A 22,556-nucleotide genomic window follows, 5' to 3' on the forward strand; every position below is an offset into this window, starting at 1 on the left:
TGGCATTTGATTAGATGTACATCTACCTCGGATAAAAACACAAGCCCCGCCCCCCCTCCTCCCTGCAGCATTCTGTCAAATTTAAAAGCAAGAAGGGGGCAAACATAAGACAATAAAATGTAGTATTTGTTGAAATTGTACATTAAAAACAACTAAATTCCAGCGAATTAGACCTCACATCGCCGTACTGTTGCACAGAATCTACAGTGTAAATGCTGCCGTTCGGGTCGTGGAGAGAGGTTTTTTTAGACGTATACGCAGGTTTTAAAACGATATAGTAGAGTCTGTACAGGACACGCTGTTGCGCTTAAAATATTTCCACCGAAAGAAAGAAATAAATAAGAAAAAGAAGAAGAAAAAAACAAAAAAAACAAACTCAGCATGCCAGAGCATAAAAACATGCACAGCAGGTCCAACAAAACATCACAGAAATAAAAACTAACTTCATGAGAAAAGAAAAACAAACAAACAGTCGTCGACCACCTCCGATTACACACATGCGTGGAGCTTTTCTACAGTTAACAAGATTTTGTTTGAAGAATAATCCACTGTGGATTGTCAAGAAAGAGGGACACAAGTCTCAGCGCCAAAGAAAATCAGAGTTTTATCGAGTACAATCAAACGCGACGTGGACGCTGGTGGGTCAATTCTGGCTTTAAAAAAAAAACAAAAAACATCCTTGAGTGTGTCATCACCGATTGTCAGGAAGGAAGTTTTAATGCTTCTCTTTTTAGCACAACTTCTGTTCTCATTCTTTTTTTTTGGGGGGGGGGGGGGAGACCCATCAACACCAGAGACGGAGACAGATTGACAACATTATTGTCATCGGCAGCTGGAAACGTCGTCAATAAATGAGAAAACTGACACACACACACACACAGGACTTCCACTCATGCGTCTTTAACCTTAACCTCATCACAATCCAAATCTCAGCCCATAAACTTAACCAGGCCCTCAGAAAATGAGGTTCTGCCTCATTAGGACCAAGTTCCATGAGGACGACTGGTCCAGACAAGGTCAGCGTTTATGCCAGAATACACGAATACACACACACACGCACACACACACACACACACACACACACACACACACACACACACACACAGAGGGAGGGAGGAGAGGCAGCATTCAAAACGTGACAACTTTCAAAAATACAAAACAAAACAAAAAACTTGGATCTCGTTCATTTAAATAAATGAATATCATCGTCGTCGTCGTCGTCGCCCTAAAAACTTGACGCCGACTCGCCACTTTTCACTCACCGAGCAGTCGGATCAGGCTGTTTCTACGCGGCAACAACACAAGCAAAGAAGATCACAGCCTGCAAGTCCTAACAGAAAACCCCAAACAGAAACACGAAAATATACAATATCAAAGTCAGGATCCATCAGTACCACAACATTCACTGATACGCAATATCTTGTGTCAGCTTTACCTCATTAAAAAAAAATAAAAAAAAGTTTAAATCGGAGGGAAATAATCGTACCTTCTTAAATTGACCTCTGAACTACAAAAGGTAATTTTGCTGAAAATATGATCATAATCATAAACATGGAAGATGACGGCGTCAGGAGTCAGACTAAGGAGAAACAAGGGGACAGAAGTGTTGGGGAGGACACATGCTGCGATCTGATGACAACTTTGCAGATCAATGACAGAGGAACAAAAGCTGGCGTCACTGTCTTTTTTTTTTTTTTTTTTGTTGCTTTGTGCTGGACTGAAACAAACAAGTAGTACAAACTTGACTGGCACGGTCCTGAGGGGGGGGGGGGTATTTACATCAGGGGCGGCGTCTTGACCAATCTTTGGCCAACTGAGATGTTTCAAAAAGCTTTGCTCAGTCTACGCAGAAAGTAAAAGTGCAGCTTTTCTCTGCTTAAATGTAGTGTTTTTCTTCGTCTTCGCCTCTGCTCTCACTGCACAGTCTTCAGAAAGAGGAAATCTTTCCTTCTCTCCATGAGACACGGTGAAGAAAACGGGGCTGCTCCGTCCTCTCACGCGTCTCTACTACAGCAGGTAATGTCCGGGTGCCTCCGTCCGTCCACGGTCCTATACCACCGTGCTGAGGGAGGTGCAGTCTGCGGGCATGGAAGTGGGGACGTGGCCGTCTGTGGGAGTGTCGGGCCCCACCAGGAGGGTGCTGCTGTCTATGGAGTCCTCCCTCTCCTGTGTGGACGGAGCCGAGCCTGGCATGGGACAGGGCATGTTGGGAATATCGCTCTGGAGCCGGTCCACCATGACGTTCATTTGGCCGGGCACCAGAGAAACGCCAGCGTGATGTCCTGAAGTTAACGACGGGGAGAAAGAAATCAGAAAAGAAAAACCACAGTCGATCGAAGCGGGGGCCGGGGCCTGATTCTATTGGTTTAGAGGTTTAAAACAAGCTGTCAATCACCCAAATAGGCCGTGCTATGGCGCTGTGCAACAGAACATGCTGCAGAGTCACAGAGTTATGACGCTCCACACAGGGAGCATTGATTTACAGCGAGTTTTCTTACTTTTTAAAAAAATTATTATTATTATTCAAAACAAGTTGTTTTTGACCAATAGTGACATGTAAATAAAATTAAATGGGTTTTAATAATTTGGTACCTAAGAAACCTCAAATTTCTGCCAAAACGAGAGAACGCCTAGACATCTCTTTACTAAAACCTCTTTCCTTTTACTCTGCTTCACTTCAGCAGCATCAGACTTTGCACAGCTCATGTCCATATGCTGTTACATGACCTGCATACGTTTTTAAGCTCCTACTATTTTAAAGGTGATATTTACTTTAAAAGGCATTATTTTTTTAGGCGAGGGGAAAACATGTCTTTATTTTGATACCAAGATAATCCACATAGAGCTTGTAAGTGCAGAGATTTACTCTATTTAGTTTGGGCATGTAATTTACAAGCAGGCACTCCAAAAAGAGGGTTTTACTTATGCACTATAGCCAAAAACTAGACAAACACTTTTCACTTTCCCTCAAATATTGTGAAATGAATTCCTACAGTAGCTCTGATCATGCGTGGGTCACATGTGATAAATATTTATCTTCATTCAAAGAAACCATTGCTGTCACTAAAGATTGTTGATTTTATTCACTTTGAGTTGCACCTGCGGTTAAATATGACAAACTCATGTATTTTAACGTTGAAGGCTACTACACTGCACATTTTTCAGTTTTCACTTTTTGTAGTATTTCAAAGTGAAAAACATTTTTGCTATGACCTTCTTTTATTTTATTTTTTATAGGCCTTTAAAGCATTTGAGCTGGTTTTTATACGTTTAATTCAGTTTGAAAATGTGCCCCAAGTTTGTCATTTAATAGCCCTGCACTATAGCTTTAATATTTCATCTTCATGTTACTGTTGTTTTCTTATTTCTCAAGTCCAAATAATAGAGCAGAACCCAATGTAAAATGATAACCTCAAAAGCTTCTTCACTCAGCTATGTCCACTAGTATTTATTTCCTTTTTAAATAACTTGTAAAAATATCTGTTCATACATAATAGGTCTAATAATGACTGTATATTTTTCATAACTATTATATCCAACAAATATAAATAAAAGTATTGCATCAAATCTTTCCTTATTAAAAAGGTATCTTCCCTTCTAGCTACTGAATCATCCTCTAAGGGAGAAATGAACACCACTGTTTTTTTCTGTACATAATGAGATGCACAAACAATAATGAGATGCATGAATAATGAATAATAATAATGCTCCAACCCAGATCGACGTAGAGGAGGCTGTCAGGGTTGATGGAGGCCTCGTATGGAGGAGGAGGGTCGTCGGGATGCTGGATGTCCGGGTATTTGTAGGCCGCGTACGGCGGAGGAGGCTCCTGGAAATGAAAGGCGCCTCCTTCTCCGTCGTCGGAGAGATGCAGGGGAGTGAGGCCGGTGCCGAAGGCGTCCGGGCCGTAGTCGAAGCCTGGGACTCGTCGTCCGAGATTAAAGTGATGCACTGAGCGGATTAAAGCCAAGACAGACACAGATGGGAAGTTATGTTATCATCTGACACATAAAAAAATAAAAAAATAAACATTTGGTGTGTGTGTGTGTGTACTCACGGTTTCCTCCGATCAGTGTTTCGATGCGTTCACGCCTCCGCTGACGTAGCCTGTGCACCATGAAGAGGAGCAGAGAGAGGATGAGGAAGGACGAGATGCAGCTGACGATCAGTCTCATCCCGCTGGCCATGGAGTCAAACAGACTGTTTCCATCTGAGGGAATAGAATAAGATTAGTACTTTTTTTAAAGGACCATTGGTTTAAAATGACCTGCTCTGTCTGCATTCTGTTCAAAGTGAAACAACAACACACTCTACAATCTTTTTTCATTCTACACATGAGCTCAGTTAATAGGCAGATTTATATCTTTTGTTTTATTAGCTCTCGTTAAACTGCAAAAATAAATAGTTCGGAATTTATGTGAAAAACACTTTCAAAACATAAATTTCACAGATCTGAAACTCCATCTGCTCACTCCACACTGACCAAACCAATAAATGCTGGCAAAAACATAGACAATAATTTCACGATATATAAAGTTCAGACGTTGGTGAAAAGCTCATGGAGTTCATCGAGATAATGGATATATATTTTATCAACCGGAGAGTAAAAAAACAGCCAAATAGACTGGCAAAATAAACACATAAAGTAATAATAAATTGTATTAATATGTGCCTTTCAACACTCAAGGACATAAAACAATGAATAGAGAAAAGTACAAAACAAACAATAAAAACATTTAAAAAGTGTATGCAAGTGTGATCATAAAGAGAGAAAGCAATCTTAAACAAATGAGGGTGGATTGAAAGAGTGGAAATCAAACCACTGATGTAACGCTACTGTCCTGCAGTTCCCGGTCTGGTCGCAACTAGTGGACTTAAGCTAGGTCAGAAATGGTTTTAATGATTTCTTTGTTTTATGGAGCAAAGAAACCAGAAAATATTATTAATAATATATATATAAATATTATTTAAGAAGCTGAAAAAATCACTCAAAACAATGAACCGATTATCAAATTGATTGATCGAGTATAAACCCTCCGAAATGTTCTGTGCTGGACCTTAAAGCTACACCAGATGTAACTTGAATCCAACATTATCTTTATGACAGTTGAGCCACCTTAGCTGTGATCAAGGACAGCTGTAAACGCAGTCTGGAGCAGGAGTTCTACAACAAATGCTGAGCAGCGCTGAACAAGATAAACGCCACTTTTATGACTTGAATCAAATCACTTTTATTTGTCGTCATTGTCTCATGTTTAACTGCGAGTATGACAGAAGGAAATAATAAGGGTAGAGCACAATAATATTACATATTACTGCATCGACACTGAACACCAAGTGTCTGCTTGTAGCAAATTAACTGTATAATATAGTAATACAGGTTGTTTAAAGTTAACATGTATCAAGGATGCAAATAAATGATTTTCCCTTAGATCATGTAGATTATAACTGTAAATTAATGTGAGTTCATAGTTAAAATAATCAATTTATTGATGTAAATCACATATGAGAAATAACGGCCGTGCTATTAAGGTTAATACCAATATTTGAAAAATACTCAAGCCAAAGATTTGTACTGTATTAAGAATAAGAAAGGATAAGAAACTGTATTGTTCCTTCAACACAGACTACAGTTAACATGACAAGATCTGTTCATTTGTTGTTGTATCGACTGAATTTCCAGAGCTATTTTTGTTTTCTCTAACTCCAGTTTCTGTTTCTCCAGCTCTAGTTTTTCGCGCTCCGCCTGCAGTTTGTGCGTTTCAGCTTCCGCTCTAACTATCTGCTTCTGAAGGAGCAGCTGCTGCAGGTGATCGACTCTCAGCCACTTTGCTTGTGGGACTTTGCTGCTGGATGGAGTGGTTTGTGGGGGATGAGGGGTGACATCAGACGAGTCTGCAATAATATAGTCAACTGATTAAATCTGGCCTGTACGGTCATAATATTAGAATGTTTGTAAGACCTATCCATGAGCTGAGTAAATATCTTGAGTATCTTGAGTAAAGCTCTTGTTAAGCTGCCCTTGAAAACCCTTGTGCAATTATGTTAGCAAAGCTGAAATAGTCAATGTCTTGACTATGTTTTCTATTCATTTTGCAATTCTTTTCATGAATAAAAGTGTGACTTTTAATGGAAAACACAAAAGAATTGTATAGGTGACCCCAAACTTTTGAATGGTAGTGTATAACCGTGACTAAATCATGAGAAAATATTCAGGTCAAGTGGAAAAAGCACTCTCGTCAGTGTGATGCATCAGTAGGGGGCAGCAGTACCTGGGTCAAGGCAGGTGAACTTGCAGCACTCCTTTGGGTCCTTGCGGAAATGCTGGCAGCCCTGCGGCCGTTCGCACAGCGCTGCGACGCACATCTCCGGCTCGCCGTCGTGACACGTGCAGCTCAGACACGGGTCGTCGCCCTTCGGAGTGAAGTAGTAGCCCTCATTGACGACGTTGTCCTTGATATCCACACACGTTTGCCCTGTGAGGGAGGAAATAACAACATTATTAAAACAGCGCTAAAATTCCCAAAAGAAATGTGTTACTCCTTCATTTTTTTTTTTTTAAACATCTCAGATTCAAAGACATAATAATAGACACGTACTCCTCTTGCAGAGGAAGGGGAACTTTTTGTAGCAGTTCTCAGCGTGCCAACTGTGCAGGCCTCGTTCATTCATGCTTTTAATCTGAAAGCGCTGCAGCTGAGCACAGAAGACGTTGTCCTGGGACGGAGAAGTCTCCCCAATACTGGTCAGACCCTCTGGTGGTAGAAACACCTGCATTGATCCTGTAGAGAGAGACAACACAAGACGTTTTAAAAATAATGTCTTAATTATTTCCTAAAAAAGGGCAGAGGCAAGGAAGTCTTAAATACCTTTGTATGCGACCTCCCAGCGGCCCTCCAGAGTGTGGTTCTGATTAGTGATGACATATTGGTAACCGACCCAAAACCTTGACATTAAACGAAAAAAGGGGAGGTTTTACGCCAATGTATGTACATCAATCAATTTAAGGTGATTCAAGTACCCCCAACCGCCACTAGATGGCCTACTACCAATAATGGAATACTCCTCTTCTAGAACAGGCCGATACATTTCACATGGTGCTAAATTGAAAAAGGTCAACAAAGGGTGACGTTCAAGTTGAACAAGATGGAAAAGGAGACTTGCAACTTGGTTTTGTTCCCAAGTTCTAAGTTACATATTCTTTTGTAACAACTAAAGCGAAAAGGTAGGGATTTCACGCAAACATGTTCAGGCAGGTGTTTACTTTGTAGTAACAAGTTAAATTGAAGGACAACAAAGTGGAGAGTTGAGGTTTGACAGATTCCTAATGGCACATTTTCTCACAGAAAGTTAAAAACATAATATATAATGATGGGAAACAATTTTATTATGTTAGATAGCATTAAATAGCTGTAGAAAATCACAACATTCTGATTTATAAGTTGAGCTCCATCTGGAATTCTTGGCCGGCTCAGGAGTGTTTTCACATCTCCAACTTTCAGTGCGGTTTAAATCACTTCCTGGCTCATGTTCTGCTCTTGGTGCTATTTGTTTGGGCAGGTGTGAACACGGTAGTCTCACGCTGGTGCAGACCAAAACAATCACACCAAGATCCTTTAGAGGAAGTGGACTCACTTCGCCCCTTTGGAGCAGATTTCTGCTGCTGGTGGGAACGTGATCCAATAACTGTATGACCCAACAACAAAAGATTGAGATAAATGGCTTGTGCAGTCAGCCGTGCTGGGATGCAACAGACCATAATAACTAAGGCATGACGTGCACTAATACAGCGTCTTAAGTGCAAGAGCTCCATGCATTTTCCCCGACACTGCTGCGTGCACCTTTGAATCTGTGCAACGATGGAAGAGCAGAGCACACAATGGATGAGCCCCAAAGGAAAACTGGACAAGTAGATTTGTGATAATAAGCAGCTGCAGAGACCAGAGTCACATGGTTCAATCTGGAGCGTTGGAGAGGAGTTTTTTTTTTTTTTTAATGGAGAAATGGACAAAGCGACACACGGAGGAACCTGTATCAAACACTTTGAGATGCACAGACTTCCCACATGTATCACAAGTCTCATTTTAATTCTTTAATGTGGCTTATTAAAAATGCAGGTCTGCTCTCACCTCTTTTAAATCAAGACTAAAGACTTTTCTGTTTGCTGCTGCATTTCAGTAATTTCTAATACTGCACTGTAACCTCTACTCCTTTGATACTCTTATAATTTTTATCTTTTTTTTTAATCTTCTATTAATTAATGTTAAAACTGCGTTTCCTCAAGGCTTAAGGGGAGTCAACATTGTTATGCGGTTCTGTCTGGATTCATCTACAGGTGTGGACACCATCGCAGACGAGCGCCACACTTTGCAAACAGACGGTAAAACACTCACTTGCACTGGTCTCTGCGCTCGCACACCGAATCGTCAAAGTCCACCTCGATCTTCAGTATGAACTGCAGCTCCTCGTTGGTCACGAACGTAGCCAGCGAGCCGTTGACTCTCTGACAGGTGTCCACGGCCTGCCAGTAGTTCTCATTCCTCAGGTAGACTTTGTAACAGCTGGCCGTCTTCTCGTAGTGGTGCCACCCACTGGGGCATTTCTCTGTGGACAAATCAAGGACACTTTAGCATCGTGGTTAATCCATAAAACTACAAAAACAAAAAAGGGAGAGACAAAAATGTAAAACGTACTTGAGATGCTGCTGAGGCGAACAGGAGGATCCACAGCGATGACATCCTCCACCTGGTCGTATCCGTTACCAAAGCGAAACCTCTCCTCCTTTATAGCTGCAAGAGAATGTGTCAAAGTTTACAAAAGTGCATGAGTGTTTTCTCTTTTTTTTTTGAAGTGCACACATATTGTGTTGTGTAACCTGCAACAAGGGTGTGATGTAACGACTCGAGGCAAAGCTTTTATATTTGTCAGAGAGTGAATAAACTCACAAACCATCAGTGCTGCGTTTTTCTGCCCCAGATCTGCCTAGAAATGACTCATTTTAAATGATGTTGGTGGAAAGCGACTAGCATTTGCACTGAATCCATGCAGTTTCTCCTGTGTCTCTGTGCATTACATGCTTCTGATCAGCGCTTCCTCTTTTGCTAAGGTTCACTGGTTAGAACAGGAACCAGAGCCTCAGCAGAATACAGATTCAAGGAAGATAAAAGCGGAACCAAAGCCTTGTGTTGTTTTGATTATGATCAGGATTTCACAGTCATTCAGATCGGAGGTGAGGCTGAATCCCATCATCAGTCTCCTCCTATTTTTTTCCCCTCCAAGAAGACTTAAAATATATTAAATGCTCTAGAAATCACAGAAACTAACAAGATTATCACTTGTCAAACAACTGTTGCATTAAAAACACAAAAATCAACAGAAAGCTGCACATAACTCACTACTAAATGGCAAGCAATGAGAAGCAGAATGATACTAAGCTTTAATGAAGCTGATATAAACATGATTGTCTGTTGCATTTAATTGTGCAACACAGTGCAATTACAAATGTTTACTTCTGCACTTTACTTTATTATATCTCTCTTTTCATAACCTCCTATTCAGCTTTATATTCTGTTGTGAGTTTCTGTAACTATTTGTACCATCTCAGCTGCTATCTTGACCAGGACTCCCTGGAAGAAGAGTTCTTGTATCTCAGTGCAATAACACTTCTGTTATGTATTTGTTTTTGAGAAGTGAAACTCATGATTCGGTATATAAATAACTCAAAGCTATAGGTCCTGGGGATATATTAAAAATGTCAAATAACTACTTTCATACCCCTTTTTCTCACACCAAACAATGAATTTCTTATTACCAGTTGGATATTTTAATGTAGTTACCTCAGTTTTCTGCAACATAATGACTACACATGGCTGAACGATGTCTGCAGGTATTTACTTTCATCTGGCTGGAATTAAGGATCGCTGCACCTCACCATATTATTCAACAAAGCTAATCCCAAAGCAGGAACATTGATTTTCCTGTGTGATTCGGCACAGACGGCTCTCACCGAGGCTCAAGGGTTTTTCTCTTTTTCAGCAGATAATAATCAGCACATTCGCTTCTGATCATAAACAATATTACTACACACGTGTTTTGCACTATTTGACTGGTTTTATTCGTTAATAAACAAAGAAACATTTCAGCTAAAGGAGTCAGCGCTGCTGGGGGGGGCATTAACAAACAATCCCTGCTTTTATTTTCAGTTTGATTAATGGGTGTGGGGTCAAAACCTCAGTCAGTAGAAGGTGGTGTCAGCAGACACAACCACTGGTGTATGGAGGTCACATGCTGTACTCAATCCTTCTAATAACACCCATTATACGGAGAGCTGGGGACAAGGTCTCTGGATTTAGGAGCAAACAATGGGATTTCAGTCAAAAGGCTTAGCACTGCATTATCTATGCACTGCTCATGCTCATGAGATCAAGAAACAGTAAACATTAACACGGATACGTGTGTCGCCACAAAAAAAAAGAAAGAAAGCACTTCCTTCTGCCATCTGACACCGTCAGTCCACAGCAGCTAATCTTGCTCTGTGATTAACTGTGGTGGATTAGGTGGACTGTGTCCTACCTGCAGACAACAATCTGAGCTAGTCGGTGAAACTAAATCAGCTGGACTGAACAAACCACTGATGTAACGCTACTGTCCTGCAGTTCACGGTCTGGTCGCAACAAGTGGACTTAAGCTAGGTCAGAAATATGGTCCGACGTGCAAGAATTAGTGTCAGCCAAGAGCAAGACTGCACATATATTAAACTAAAGGACTCCTACACACACGACAGGTCACTACAGAGGCCTTTACCCACCAAAAAGGATGTTGTTCTGTTTAGTTCAAGCATTTAAAGTAAAAAGAAGAAAAGGTTTAGGCTTTCTCATCAAAACGTAAAGCACACACACACTCATGTTGGATCGTTCATCAGAAACATGGCAGCCTCTGTAAAGTGTGGCCGTTCCTTTAGTACAAATTTGCTGCTGGATGGAGTGGTTTGTGGAGGATGAGGGGTGACATCAGACGAGTCTGCAATAATATAGTCAACTGATTAAATCTGGCCTATACGGTCATAATATTAGAATGTTTGGAAGACCTATCCATGAGCTGAGTAAATATCTTCTGTTTATTTAGCTCTTGTTAAGCTGCACAAGTAAATAAATTGTAATTTATGTGAAAAGCACACATTCATCTCCTAGCTCTCTTCCAGAGGTTGCTCTGCACCACCTGCCATGTTGACCAAAGGTCCTTGTATAGTGTTAAAAATATCACTTCTCACTTCCTCACATGAAAATGTGTTGGTAACACCTTACCAAATGTGAGCCATTAAAAAGTCACCAAGTGTTAAAAAATCAAAGTTGTCAAATCAAGTATAATTCAGCTTTAAGGCCACATTATACTTCTCCGACTGCGTATGCGTTATCCGTCTGCGTCACCACGGAGACGCCTCGAGCATTTATACTTCTGCGTCGTGGTGACGGACACTCGATGCAATTTCCCGCCCGATCAGTAGGGGTCGCTGCGCAAGGTTGTTGTGCTTCTGGCTACAGTGAGCAATGGCGTCCGAGAAAGAAAGAGAGAGAAAGACTGTTGTTGTTGAAACAGTGGCCGTTTCTCACTTTTCTGTGTCACGGAACGCAGTTTTAAGATAATTTGAGGCGAGAAATTGGCCATTTAGAGTAAACATGTGCTGTGTGTGTTAAGATATGACGTATTTATAGTTCGGCAGCGGCGTTATCGGCGGGGATCAGCTCCGCCTCTGTCAGGACGCCCGGAGCGCACTGAGAGCCTGCACAGAGCAGCTTAGCTCGGCCTGTCCTGAGGACCAATCGCAGCTCTTGCCATCTCCGTAGTCCCTTGACGGAGTGATGGACACTTAAAAAATATTTCGTGCAGACGTTGACTACGCAGAGGCTCTTCGACAGTCTCTGCGTCGACGCAGAGTCTCTACGTAGCCTACGCAGAGCACTTTACGCAGAAGTATAAATTGGGCTTTATTCTCTGCCGTGAGATGGTGGAGACATGGCCACTGCAGCCATTGCACACTCAACCACACTTAAATATTGTCGTTCATCTTTTGTACAGAATATTAATGTAAACACTCCGGTGACGCCTAGAGAAGCGACATTTTCACCATTTTGGTGGTAGTTTAACGACATATTGCAGAAAAACAGAGAGCTAGTTTAGCAGCTCGTTCCTCCTCCAGCCTCTCTCTCTCCCCCTCTTTATCAGCAGCAGCCTCACAGCAGGAGTCTGCATTTCCACATCTTACAGAATTTTCGATAAAAGAAGCTTTTCTGTGTATTTTCACATTCAGGTAAGTCACAAAGACATCTCAGTTAGTGAGCAAAACAAAGGCATTGGTGTAGGAGCCACAGTTAAAGGTGTCAAGAGTATTTACTGTATATCTACACCGTGTTTGAGGAGGATTTATGCTCACTGTGGTTCCTGGAATCGTTTGACCCTGGGTTTCCACCGTGCGTGTTACAGCAGCAGAACGTCAGCGATGCTGATCACTTCCATTCTAATCAATGAGAGCATTTCCACCGGGCGTGCTGCGGCACGTCTCAGCAGTGTTCTAGAAGCGGCTCGCCGCACCGCAGTGCTATCAATAGGTAGCAGTTCTATTTTTGCTGTTGCCGAGTCGCATCAAGTCCGACAGAATCAAAGTAAAACACTTCCGCCCCCCTTTCAAAATAAAACACAATACGCAGGTCATATAGCCTATCACAACTTCACATCAACATTACATCATAACCGGTGCTACCAGGTCAACAGTCAATTGATCAGAGGGTCTCGGAGAGTCATAATGTACGACAAGAGACTGATTGTTACAGTGGAGAAACATAAAATCATTTATGACACCAGATCAACAGTTCTTCCACGTCGGAGAATGGAAGAAGCTGTGGTGTTGTTGTTTACTTTATACACACAGTCTATCGCAGGATGTCGCAAACTTGCATCCATTCAGGATTATCGCGCGATCTTCCGTGAACACCGCTGGCTCCCAAGGCACCGCTGCACTGCCGTAACGTGCCTGTTGGGGATTGTGGGGACTGTGCAAAACCGCACCGCTGACGTTCCACTGCTGTAAAGCACCCGGTGGAAATCCACCTTTAGACACGACCAAACATTTTAGAAAAGACTACTGGAGAGAAACTACTCTGTGATACCTCTTCTACATGTTCTCAGCCACTTTACATGATTTTTAATTGCAGGCTGTAACAGCAACAATAATTTCACTATATATGGGCGTTCTGATTAATTTAATGTTATAGTCATTGAAAAAAGTGTTTTTCCTTCAAAAATGAGGACATTTCTAAGTGACCCCAAACTTTTGAACGGTAGTGTATCTCTCACATGGTCTGTGATGTGTTGCTGAAGCATCTTTAGTCACTCATGCTAATCACGTGCTTGCTTATACTCACAGGTGAATGGAGATGCAAAATTAATTAGGCTAAATGGAGATGTTAGACATTCAAGGGAAGAAGTAAATGGCACTCACAGGGACAGTCCATCTCGTCACTCTTGTCCTCACATGCTGTCCAGCCGTCACACTGCCAGGACATAGGGATGCATTGCATCTTCCCACTGCGGCAGGCAAACTGCCCGGGGCTGCAGCGCTGCTCTGAAATACAAGAGGAAAACTTGTGCTGTCAAAAACCTGCAAGTGACCGTGGCCCTTTTCTCTCAAACAAGACAAAACAAACACTGTATAAATCAGAGTTCAGCCGAGGGACAAAAGCGAGACAACTTGAGCTTTCACTGCAGTTGATAAAATATGAGATGTAAGATGGTGATAGGAGTGAACCTTTACAATCTGTATGTTTTTACTGATAGAATAACACATTTTACTGATAGAGACCAGGTAAAATGTACGTCAAATTAGACCTGTACAAGTAGCAATGAAGGTTTAAAAAAAAAAAAAAAAAAAAAAAAAAAAAAATTAGCACACATTTGAGAAAGGATCTGTAAAACAAAAAAGAAAATCCATAGCAGATGTTGACCAGGTTGGTTAAGTTCAGAAATGTGAAACCACTAAAAAGAACATTTTCTTTCTAAGCCCAAGTAATTCAATATATTCAATAAAATCAGAGCAGGACTTCTGTAAGCAAGTCTTTAAATAACACTTTGGTTATAAGGGAAAGTGGAAAGAATTAGACCTACAGTACATCCTGTATACATACACCACAGTGACAGGTTTATTGACTGAGTTTGAGCTGAGAGGGTCTCCATGCCGATATGTGATTAGCATAATTGACGCCTCTGTGTCAGAGGTCACTCTGTTGAACCTTTTTCCATGTGATGAATGAACATTTTCTAACAGAGTTAATAGTTGGTAAGTCGGAGTCAGATCTTATCCACAAAGAACTGTCATACATCCAAATAGCAAGAGGTGATTAAACAATCTCAGGTAATTTCCATCTCAAGAGCTACATGGACAAAAGAAACTCAAAAAGGAAACTCAAACTGAATAAGATGCTACTGCTGATATAGTCCAACAAACACCTAACAGTTACTACACTCAAAGACATACTGCTTGCTTACCTGACAATAATCTTGCCAGAGCTAGCCGCGGACCTGAAACAAATAAAAACAATAGTGTGACTATTGTGTCAAATGAACTTGTTTTAAGGAATTTTTAAACTCCCCTTGTCCATATGTTATTCGTCTGCTCTTACAAAACCGTTCACTGATATATACTTTTGTGACGAGCAGTTTCCTCAATTACAGTGTGACGAGTTGCGTGTACATTAGACCATCTGTTCTTGTGTACAGGTGGCTACAGTATGTGTACCTACAGTGGAGCTGGACCACCCAATTATCAGGCCAATACAGCCACACTATTTTTACTATGAAAAGAATTCCGGGGCTATTTAAAGACGTTCTCTTTCGTTTCACCTTTGAACCAGACAAAGCCTGGCGTTAAACACAAACAACTTCGATGAAAGGTCGCGACACACTCGTTGAATTAGCAGATCTATAATTTACTGAGAATATTGCAATGATGTCAAGTTGTGCTGAATACATCAGTTACCCTGTTCATTTGTAGTCATGTGGTTATACTTAGATTACTTTAAATCAACATATCCTTTACAGAAAACCCCAAATTGTCATTACTCTGCTGAAGGTTGTTTTAACGCCATTAAAACACAATACACGTTGCCCTGTTTTAGTAGACTAAGTGGATTGAGAATCATTACAGATGGCTCTCTGTCCTGGGACTTCATCGAGTCTGGACGTGTGCCAGGTTGAAAGACCATTAGAGACCGTGCATTCCAAATGCATTAGTGACGACGTGTTGGTTAATAATTGAGATTTCAAGAGAAAAAGAAAGTATGTTACATGGCTCGACTTAAGGCCACATTATACTTCTCCGACTGCGTATGCGTTATCCGTCTGCGTCACCACGGAGACGCCTCGAGCATTTATACTTCTGCGTCGTGGTGACGGACACTCGCTGCAATTTCCCGCCCGATCAGTAGGGGTCGCTGCGCAAGGTTGTTGTGCTTCTGGCTACAGTGAGCAATGGCGTCCGAGAAAGAAAGAGAGAGAAAGACTGTTGTTGTTGAAAAAGTGGCCGTTTCTCACTTTTCTGTGTCACGGAACGCAGTTTTAAGATAATTTGAGGCGAGAAATTGGCCATTTAGAGTCTAAACATGTGCTGTGTGTGTTAAGATATGACGTATTTATAGTTCGGCAGCGGCGTTATCGGCGGGGATCAGCTCCGCCTCTGTCAGGACGCCCGGAGCGCACTGAGAGCCGGCACAGAGCAGCTTAGCTCGGCCTGTCCTGAGGACCAATCGCAGCTCTTGCCGTCTCCGTAGTCCCTTGACGGAGTGACGGACACTTAAAAAATATTCCGTGCACCCGGAGACGACGCAGAGGCTCTTCGACAGGTTCTGCGTCGACGCAGAGGACTCTGCGTAGCTACGCAGAGCACTTTACGCAGGAGTATAAATTGGGCTTTAGGTTTAAATATTTGTGTATAGAAGTCATTTTTCTTGACTGTGCATGGCTGTTGCGTAATCTAACCACTGCTTTTTGATTTGCTGTGTTCGTTTACTTGGAAACTCAAATCATATAAAGTCTTATCAACATGAGCTCATGACCGGTGAAAAAAAATGCCTCATGTTTGCATCTGAGCCGAGTTTGAATAACAACCCACTGCCTGCAGCCCGCACAAATCAGTATTCATGTGTTCAGTGCTTCACTGATAAAAGCTGCTGGTGAGGAGAATTCATTCAGAGATCGGCTTTCCTCCTGCTTCAGATTATCAGACATTACAAGTTACAAGTGCCACTTGGGCATCTCCACTTTACAATGGTCTATATCTGCAACAGCGTTAAGTTGATCTTTGCTTAGTTTCCCGTTTGATGAAAAAGTGTCTGAACTGGCTGTCGTCAATATGCACACAACTGCCAGAGAAGCTCTACTTCCCTTATCTGTTAGTTTAGTGATTTAATGGTACATCATTTAATTTGTGTTTAAAGACCACTGGGGTTTATGAATTCATTGTTTTGCCCAAGGACACTGAGATTAAACCAGGAACCACTCTGAGCCAATCTGCACAATCAGTAGTGATTTTATTCTGAAGAAAAGTGACAGATACGGCCACCTTTTTGTATTGCGTCACAGGTACATTTCAACCTAATGCCCGCATAAATAACTCATACAAGTATGGGCTTGGAGAATCATGACACTGATACACACATTATCGGAGCAAACATTACTTATTTATTCACTGCAATAAATCTGCCAGGAAACCACAGCATTAACAAATTCGAACTGCTGTCAAATTTCGCAATTCTGGCTTTTCAAGATAGGTTGGAAAAATAATGAGAGACGGGGAAGTTAGTAAGTAACCATTGCTTATTGAGCCCATTTCTCTCATAAGCCTCCGATTTTGTCAGAAATGAGTGAACGCTGGCTTCCCTGAGGAAAGAGAGCCTCTGCATCTCTTATATAAGCAACAGAAAGAAAAAAACAAAGACAGCAAAACTGCCCCAACGTGCAAGGCCAGTTCACTGTATATTCTTCAATATAACAGACAGTGTTGATTTCCAGTCTCTCATGATTCACCTCTTCTCTGAGGATCACCGTTAAAAGCAGTGAGTGGGTACAGACATTCATGTCCACGTCATTATTCCACCTGAAACAACTTTATCTTTCATCTCTGTGTGGGTTTTAAGCCATTTTGGTTTGCAAAACATTCGTTGAATAACCAAGGTGAAAACAAGGTGCATAACCTTTGATATTTAAAGTGGCTTTCAAGAAGCTTTTCCTGTGTCGCAGAATATTCACGATTCAAGACCTGATACAACGCAGTTCATACTTAAAATGGTGAATGGGTGGATGAAGAAGAAGGTCGGTGTGTGGCGTCTCCCAGAGTAATTTGCGATCTTTGTGAAAATTAAATTACTGACAGAGGTTGATCGACTAAGAGTATTTTGCTTAGTGGAATAATTCAGGTTTGCAAATTGTAATCAATTAGCTTGTGATTCTGCTATTTCAAACCAAATCAGCCACTCAAAAGATACAAATTACATTATACTGCAAGTATAAATAAAAAAAAATAAAAACCTCTTTACTGAACAAGTGAGCACATTGTTGCTATGGATGGCATGATACCACTTTTGTGTCCGATACAATTACCAATATCAGTCCTTTTCTATGAGCGGTTTCCCTTAATACTGCCCCTAACAGGAAGAAATCAGCAATCTATTTATCTTGTGTCATTAGAAAGGCATAACATCATGTCCAAATATGATTTATTGAAACACATTGACGGTTTAATGGAGTAATCACAATAAGACTGTCGGATATCTGGGAAAATATCTCAAAGTAATATCCAAAAACATGTGGGTCACGGTACATTAACTCCCAACTATAGCTGCAGTGTCGTGTCCATGTAGTAACAGGTCAACAAAAACATCTGACTGGTTGTTGATTGAAAATGCCTGCCAAAAGTTAAACCACGGCCAATTTTTTTTGCGCGGATTGCAAAAACAAACAGGGATAAGCCAGCTGCCAGTGGATCAGATGAGAGGCTCATTCCCACGTACAATAGACAAAGTTCAGCTGACTTGTTGATCAGATTTATGGCCACAAACACAGAGGGGATGATTTCAGTCTTCGTAATGAGCATTAGATTTGCCTCACCAGAGGCTGCTGACTTTCTCTGGTTTGGAGATAATTGTAATGTGTTTAATAGCATTGCCTGCACCGTGCCTTTACAAACTTATTTAGCTTGTTTTGCATAAAAGACCGGAAGGTAGCCGGTTCGATCCCCGACCAATCCGCAGCTGAAGTGCTGTTGAGCAAGGCACTTAACCCCCTCACTGCTCCCCGAGCGCCGCTCGCTGCGCTGGGTTAGCATGTTCTCCACCTCACTGTGTGCTGTGTGTGTTCACTAACTCACTGCAGAATTGAATTTCCCCTTGCGGGACTTAAAGGGTTCTTAATGCTCCTCAAAAAAACACAAATATCCACATCCCTATTCAAAATGACTGGAAGTTCACCCAGACGGATAACCTTCATTTCTAAATGAGTCAATCAAGTTATAAAAACAAAGGCCTTGTGCTTGGTTTAAAACATGGGAGCAACAAACAATTTGCCCATGAGATGATAATTACAGTTGTGTATGCTAAACGAGTGCAAATGAATATACTCCTAAAATAAATGTTATATCATAAACAAATCAGGCACAACAACCTCTATGTACAAATAAAGAAGTTGTAACTCATTTCCTGGACCAATCAATGATATGATTATAATTGAGCTGATATCAACAACCTGATAAGACTCTCTAATCTCCACAATTGCAAGGATCACATGTTGAGGCCAGGAGGAGACGACAGCGATAATGCATTCATCGTGTTGCCTTTTAAAATGCAGTAAAGCTATGCATTCAAAGAAAATCATGTATGCGATCCAACGAACAGGAGCTTCAGTGTGCTGCTGCACAGGAAACCGTTAGATGAATTTAAAACGGGCACTGTGTGTTTCTTTAAAATACGTGTTGCATACGTGTTAAGCCAGCAAAAAAAAATTCTGACACTTAAGCAGCTTTGATATTGCATTGATATAGTCCAAAGGCTTTTCACATGAAAGCATGGCAGTTATATTAAATCAGTCTGATGTGTTTCACTGTACAGCTTCAGCAAGGGTGAATGGGCTTAGTGGTGCAGGAACTTGAAGTATTTAATTCTTAACTGTGCAGAAACATCAGATTGTTGTTGTTGATGTCTGTTGTTGTCAGTCCCAGCTATGGGGACACTGGTATGGACGACTCCCTTATATATGTATACATATACGTATATAAGAGAATTGTTTGAGCTATACCATCAGAGAGGTGAGCACTAGCAGCTTTTTATTATACCACGGTTACACCTCGATTTCTCTCATCTGTGCAATTATATCTGTACCAATATAAATCTGTGCAATAATCACATACTACTGTGTCTTGTAATTAAAAGGTGTTTATTGTGTACAAAATGTAAATTTCAATGATATTATAGTCCTCGTTTATACTCGTCACTTCTCTGAGTGTTTGCCGCTGTAACAAGTGGGTTCAATAATATAATTAATATATTAAGTATTGTGCCTTTTTTCTGTATATTGTTTTATTTTCTTAACTGGTCTAGGAGTCTGTAATTAAGTTTTAATTGAATTTACATACAAAAAGAGAAGTAATGGTCTGTTTTGGAAGGACTGGCTCGCGTTTAGGTTTTTTTTTTCCTGACAATAATATTGCTGTAATGAAGTGGTTAAGTGTCTGCCATTTGATGATTGCATTGGTGTTATTTTGGTTGACCTACTTATTATTAAAAAAAAGACTGCGTCTGTGCTGATGCGCCGCCCGGCAACAGCATCACAGCAGCGGCTGAAAAAACCACCAGAGTCCGTGGTTTACCCCGCAGGCCTCTGACCCTCCACCCGCTCCGTGCTTTCAGCAGTAATCTTTTTAGCCCACTTCATACACCAGACCACGGTTAATGTGTGCAAAGAATGAACTTGTGTGGTTTACCTGTCCGTGGCGGGTCCGTTACAGTGAGGACGAAGAGAAGAGAGAAAAGGACGAAACTGCTGCTGTCAGCCTTTGGCAACATTTATCCTCCATTCATAGTAACTCCTCTATTCAGAAATTAAAAAAGATATGCCGAAGAACTGCACCGTCTACAACGACAAACGCTTCAAACGGCTTCTGCCCATGCCTTTGTGCACGCGAACCGACGGCTAAAACAGAAGAAAACAACCCGTGTGCGGAGCATAGTCGACCCGCACGGTGGAAACAGTTTGCGGGTGTGTTGTCCGAGCGGCTAGCGTTAGCTAATGTGGCTCCGCTGTTATCGTCGTCCGTCCCCCCTCCCGCTGCTCACTGTGGAGCCGCGCTGATCCAAGATGGCTGCGGCCTCCCATCACAACAATCCCAAACACGCAACACGCAGGCGACCAGCTGGAGAAGCTGCCAGCCTGGGCGGAGTTATATAGTCCGATTAAACCCGCTGTGACACACGAAAACCAATGAGTGTATGTGTGTGTGTCCTTTGGGATTATTGTGAGATGAATCCATCTCAATATCAGCCTTGTTCTATGACGCAGATACACGATGATTAGTTACACAGATTATTATTATTCTACGTGACCATTCATCACGTCAGACACAGAGTTTTTTTTACTCAAAGTAAAACCAATTTGATTGATTTTCACTTTAAGAGTCGTGAAATTGGATTTTTCATATTCATTTGTGATCAAAGCTGTTGAGCAAAAACGCAATCACATGCAGATTGATTTACTTGTAAATGACTCTACTGTTTGGCCTTCCTTCCCTACTTGGAACAATCTGACCGGTTTGACCTTGTGTGATAGTGTACATAGTAAGGGCAAGCTGACCAGAAACTCAGTAATGGTCTGATACTGATAAAAAAAAGAATCTGTAAATCACTAATATCATAAATCTGCTTTACTATGCACATACTGTGAATATGTTTTAAATGTGTGGTTATATCGAAGTGGCAATTCTTAAACCAGCACAAATGTCTTATCAACAGACACATTATTTTTTTTTTAAAAGGGGTGAAATCTGATACCTGTATCAGTGGGTAAACAAGGTTTTCATATGTACAAAAAAGTGGTTATCAAGTCATTGTTAGCTAATAGGTCAAACTCCATAAGTGGATTTACTTAACTAACAAACAACAAAAAAGCACTCAGCACAGTGAGGCCAGTCAGTTTACCACACACTGGTCTGAATCCATACCAACATCATCACCAAAATCTCCTAATTTCTTCCTTGGTCAACAACTAACATCCTCAAAAAGAGTTATGCTCGCCATTAAACAAGCAGTCAAAGTCAAACACTGGCCAAAGATGAGGTAATAGCAGGCTTGGTTTTTAATCATAATAGTAGCTTTTCACAGCAGCTTTGTAGGTTTAAAAGCAGTGTGCACACAGTTCCCCTTGTTGTGTCTTGACAACGTCACCAAGTCACCACAATCATACAGCGTTCGTGCTAGAGCTCGACTCCCACCATAAAAATCTAACAGAAAAATCAAGTTTTTTTTTTTTTTTAACTGCCTCTATCTGAATTGAACCCGAGTTCAAAACTGAGTTGAACACCTCGATGGCGAAAGGCTTTACATGAACGTATGAATGCTCAAGTACAACCACACTGCCCATCCATGTCTGCCTTGAAACAATTTGTGTACAAAAATAAGACCTCTGAAGCTCAGCACAGGTCAATGTGCAGTCTCAACAGCATGACTAAAGAATAGTTTTTAATCCAAACAACGTTTAGCAAGAACTCATTCCCACAGAGTGGAATTTAGTCTTTAAAAGCGTGTGTTGTCAGATGATATACCCACTGGACCAAGACTGCTGAAGTTTCACATTTGCTTCCGTTGAGGTTTAAAAACACATATTTTGGTACAGAGGAGTTTTTTTTTCTTCCACTTGTTATGCTGATGTTGCAATACGCCTGGTTGCTAATCTGTGACATTTTGTTACTTCTCACCACAAGCAATTAAGACATAACAAAATCCAAACCTATCCATTAAATGATTTTTGCCCAAAAGGAGACAGCATTTCTTATGAAAAGAAATGTGTATATTAAACATCAACAGAACTAAGGAATAACCAAGTATTGCAATGCAAGCAACTCAGTATCAAAATCTTTGTTTCAATGCATTATCGACTAGAATTCTTTTAGAAAAATAAAGCTGCAGCCAGTGTCCCGACTTTCTCTCACACCAGACCTCACTTGATTTATAAAAACAGCAGCAGGATTCCCCATAACATCAAACCGCAAGCCCCGTACGTGCTGTATTTGTGGGTGTAGCTCAAACACTTAAAGTGTCTGAATATGTGTCAACATTTGAAGCATCTTCAATGAAGATTTATGGAGACGCTCACTGTTCCAAGGACTAAGAACTGGATGTTTAAACCTCACAGAATGAGAATTAATACATTTAAAATTCAACTAAGCGTGTGCTAATGAGTTCTGGAAGGGATAACAAAAAATACATTAAGGAACAATATTTCACTGGGATCTACAAACCATTTTT

General features: G+C 41.1%; 1 protein-coding gene across 2 annotated transcripts; it reads right to left on the bottom strand.

The window, feature by feature from the left end:
* Nucleotides 1-35: 35 nt before the first annotated feature.
* dgcr2 (DiGeorge syndrome critical region gene 2) lies at nt 36-20,369 on the bottom strand. 2 transcript variants are annotated; one of them, XM_083903266.1, is made up of 11 exons: nt 20,021-20,369; nt 14,539-14,571; nt 13,496-13,618; nt 8,694-8,789; nt 8,394-8,604; nt 6,870-6,946; nt 6,600-6,782; nt 6,273-6,476; nt 4,058-4,210; nt 3,715-3,951; nt 36-2,282 (listed from the first exon to the last, which is right to left on the bottom strand). In XM_083903266.1, exons 1-11 carry the CDS (start codon nt 20,100-20,102, stop codon nt 2,050-2,052), a joined length of 1,632 nt encoding a protein of 543 aa, XP_083759392.1. In that variant the 5' UTR covers nt 20,103-20,369; the 3' UTR covers nt 36-2,049. The 2 variants fall into 2 exon arrangements, with proteins under 2 accessions (XP_083759392.1, XP_083759393.1); XM_083903267.1 differs by lacking the exon at nt 14,539-14,571.
* Nucleotides 20,370-22,556: the final 2,187 nt, after the last annotated feature.

The sequence above is a fragment of the Microchirus variegatus genome (genome assembly GCF_963457635.1).
Source record: "Microchirus variegatus genome assembly, chromosome: 16".
Taxonomy (NCBI): Eukaryota; Metazoa; Chordata; class Actinopteri; order Pleuronectiformes; family Soleidae; genus Microchirus; species Microchirus variegatus.

Coding starts and splice junctions, on each gene's coding strand:
- dgcr2 (XM_083903266.1), bottom strand. CDS start 20,102: ATGTTGCCAAAGGCTGACAGCAGCAGTTTCGTCCTTTTCTCTCTTCTC. Junction 6,783..6,869: donor CTGGGAGGTCGCATACAAAG/GTATTTAAGACT, acceptor CTCTCTCTACAG/GATCAATGCAGGTGTTTCTA. Junction 2,283..3,714: donor CCTCCTCTACGTCGATCTGG/GTTGGAGCATTA, acceptor CGTTAACTTCAG/GACATCACGCTGGCGTTTCT.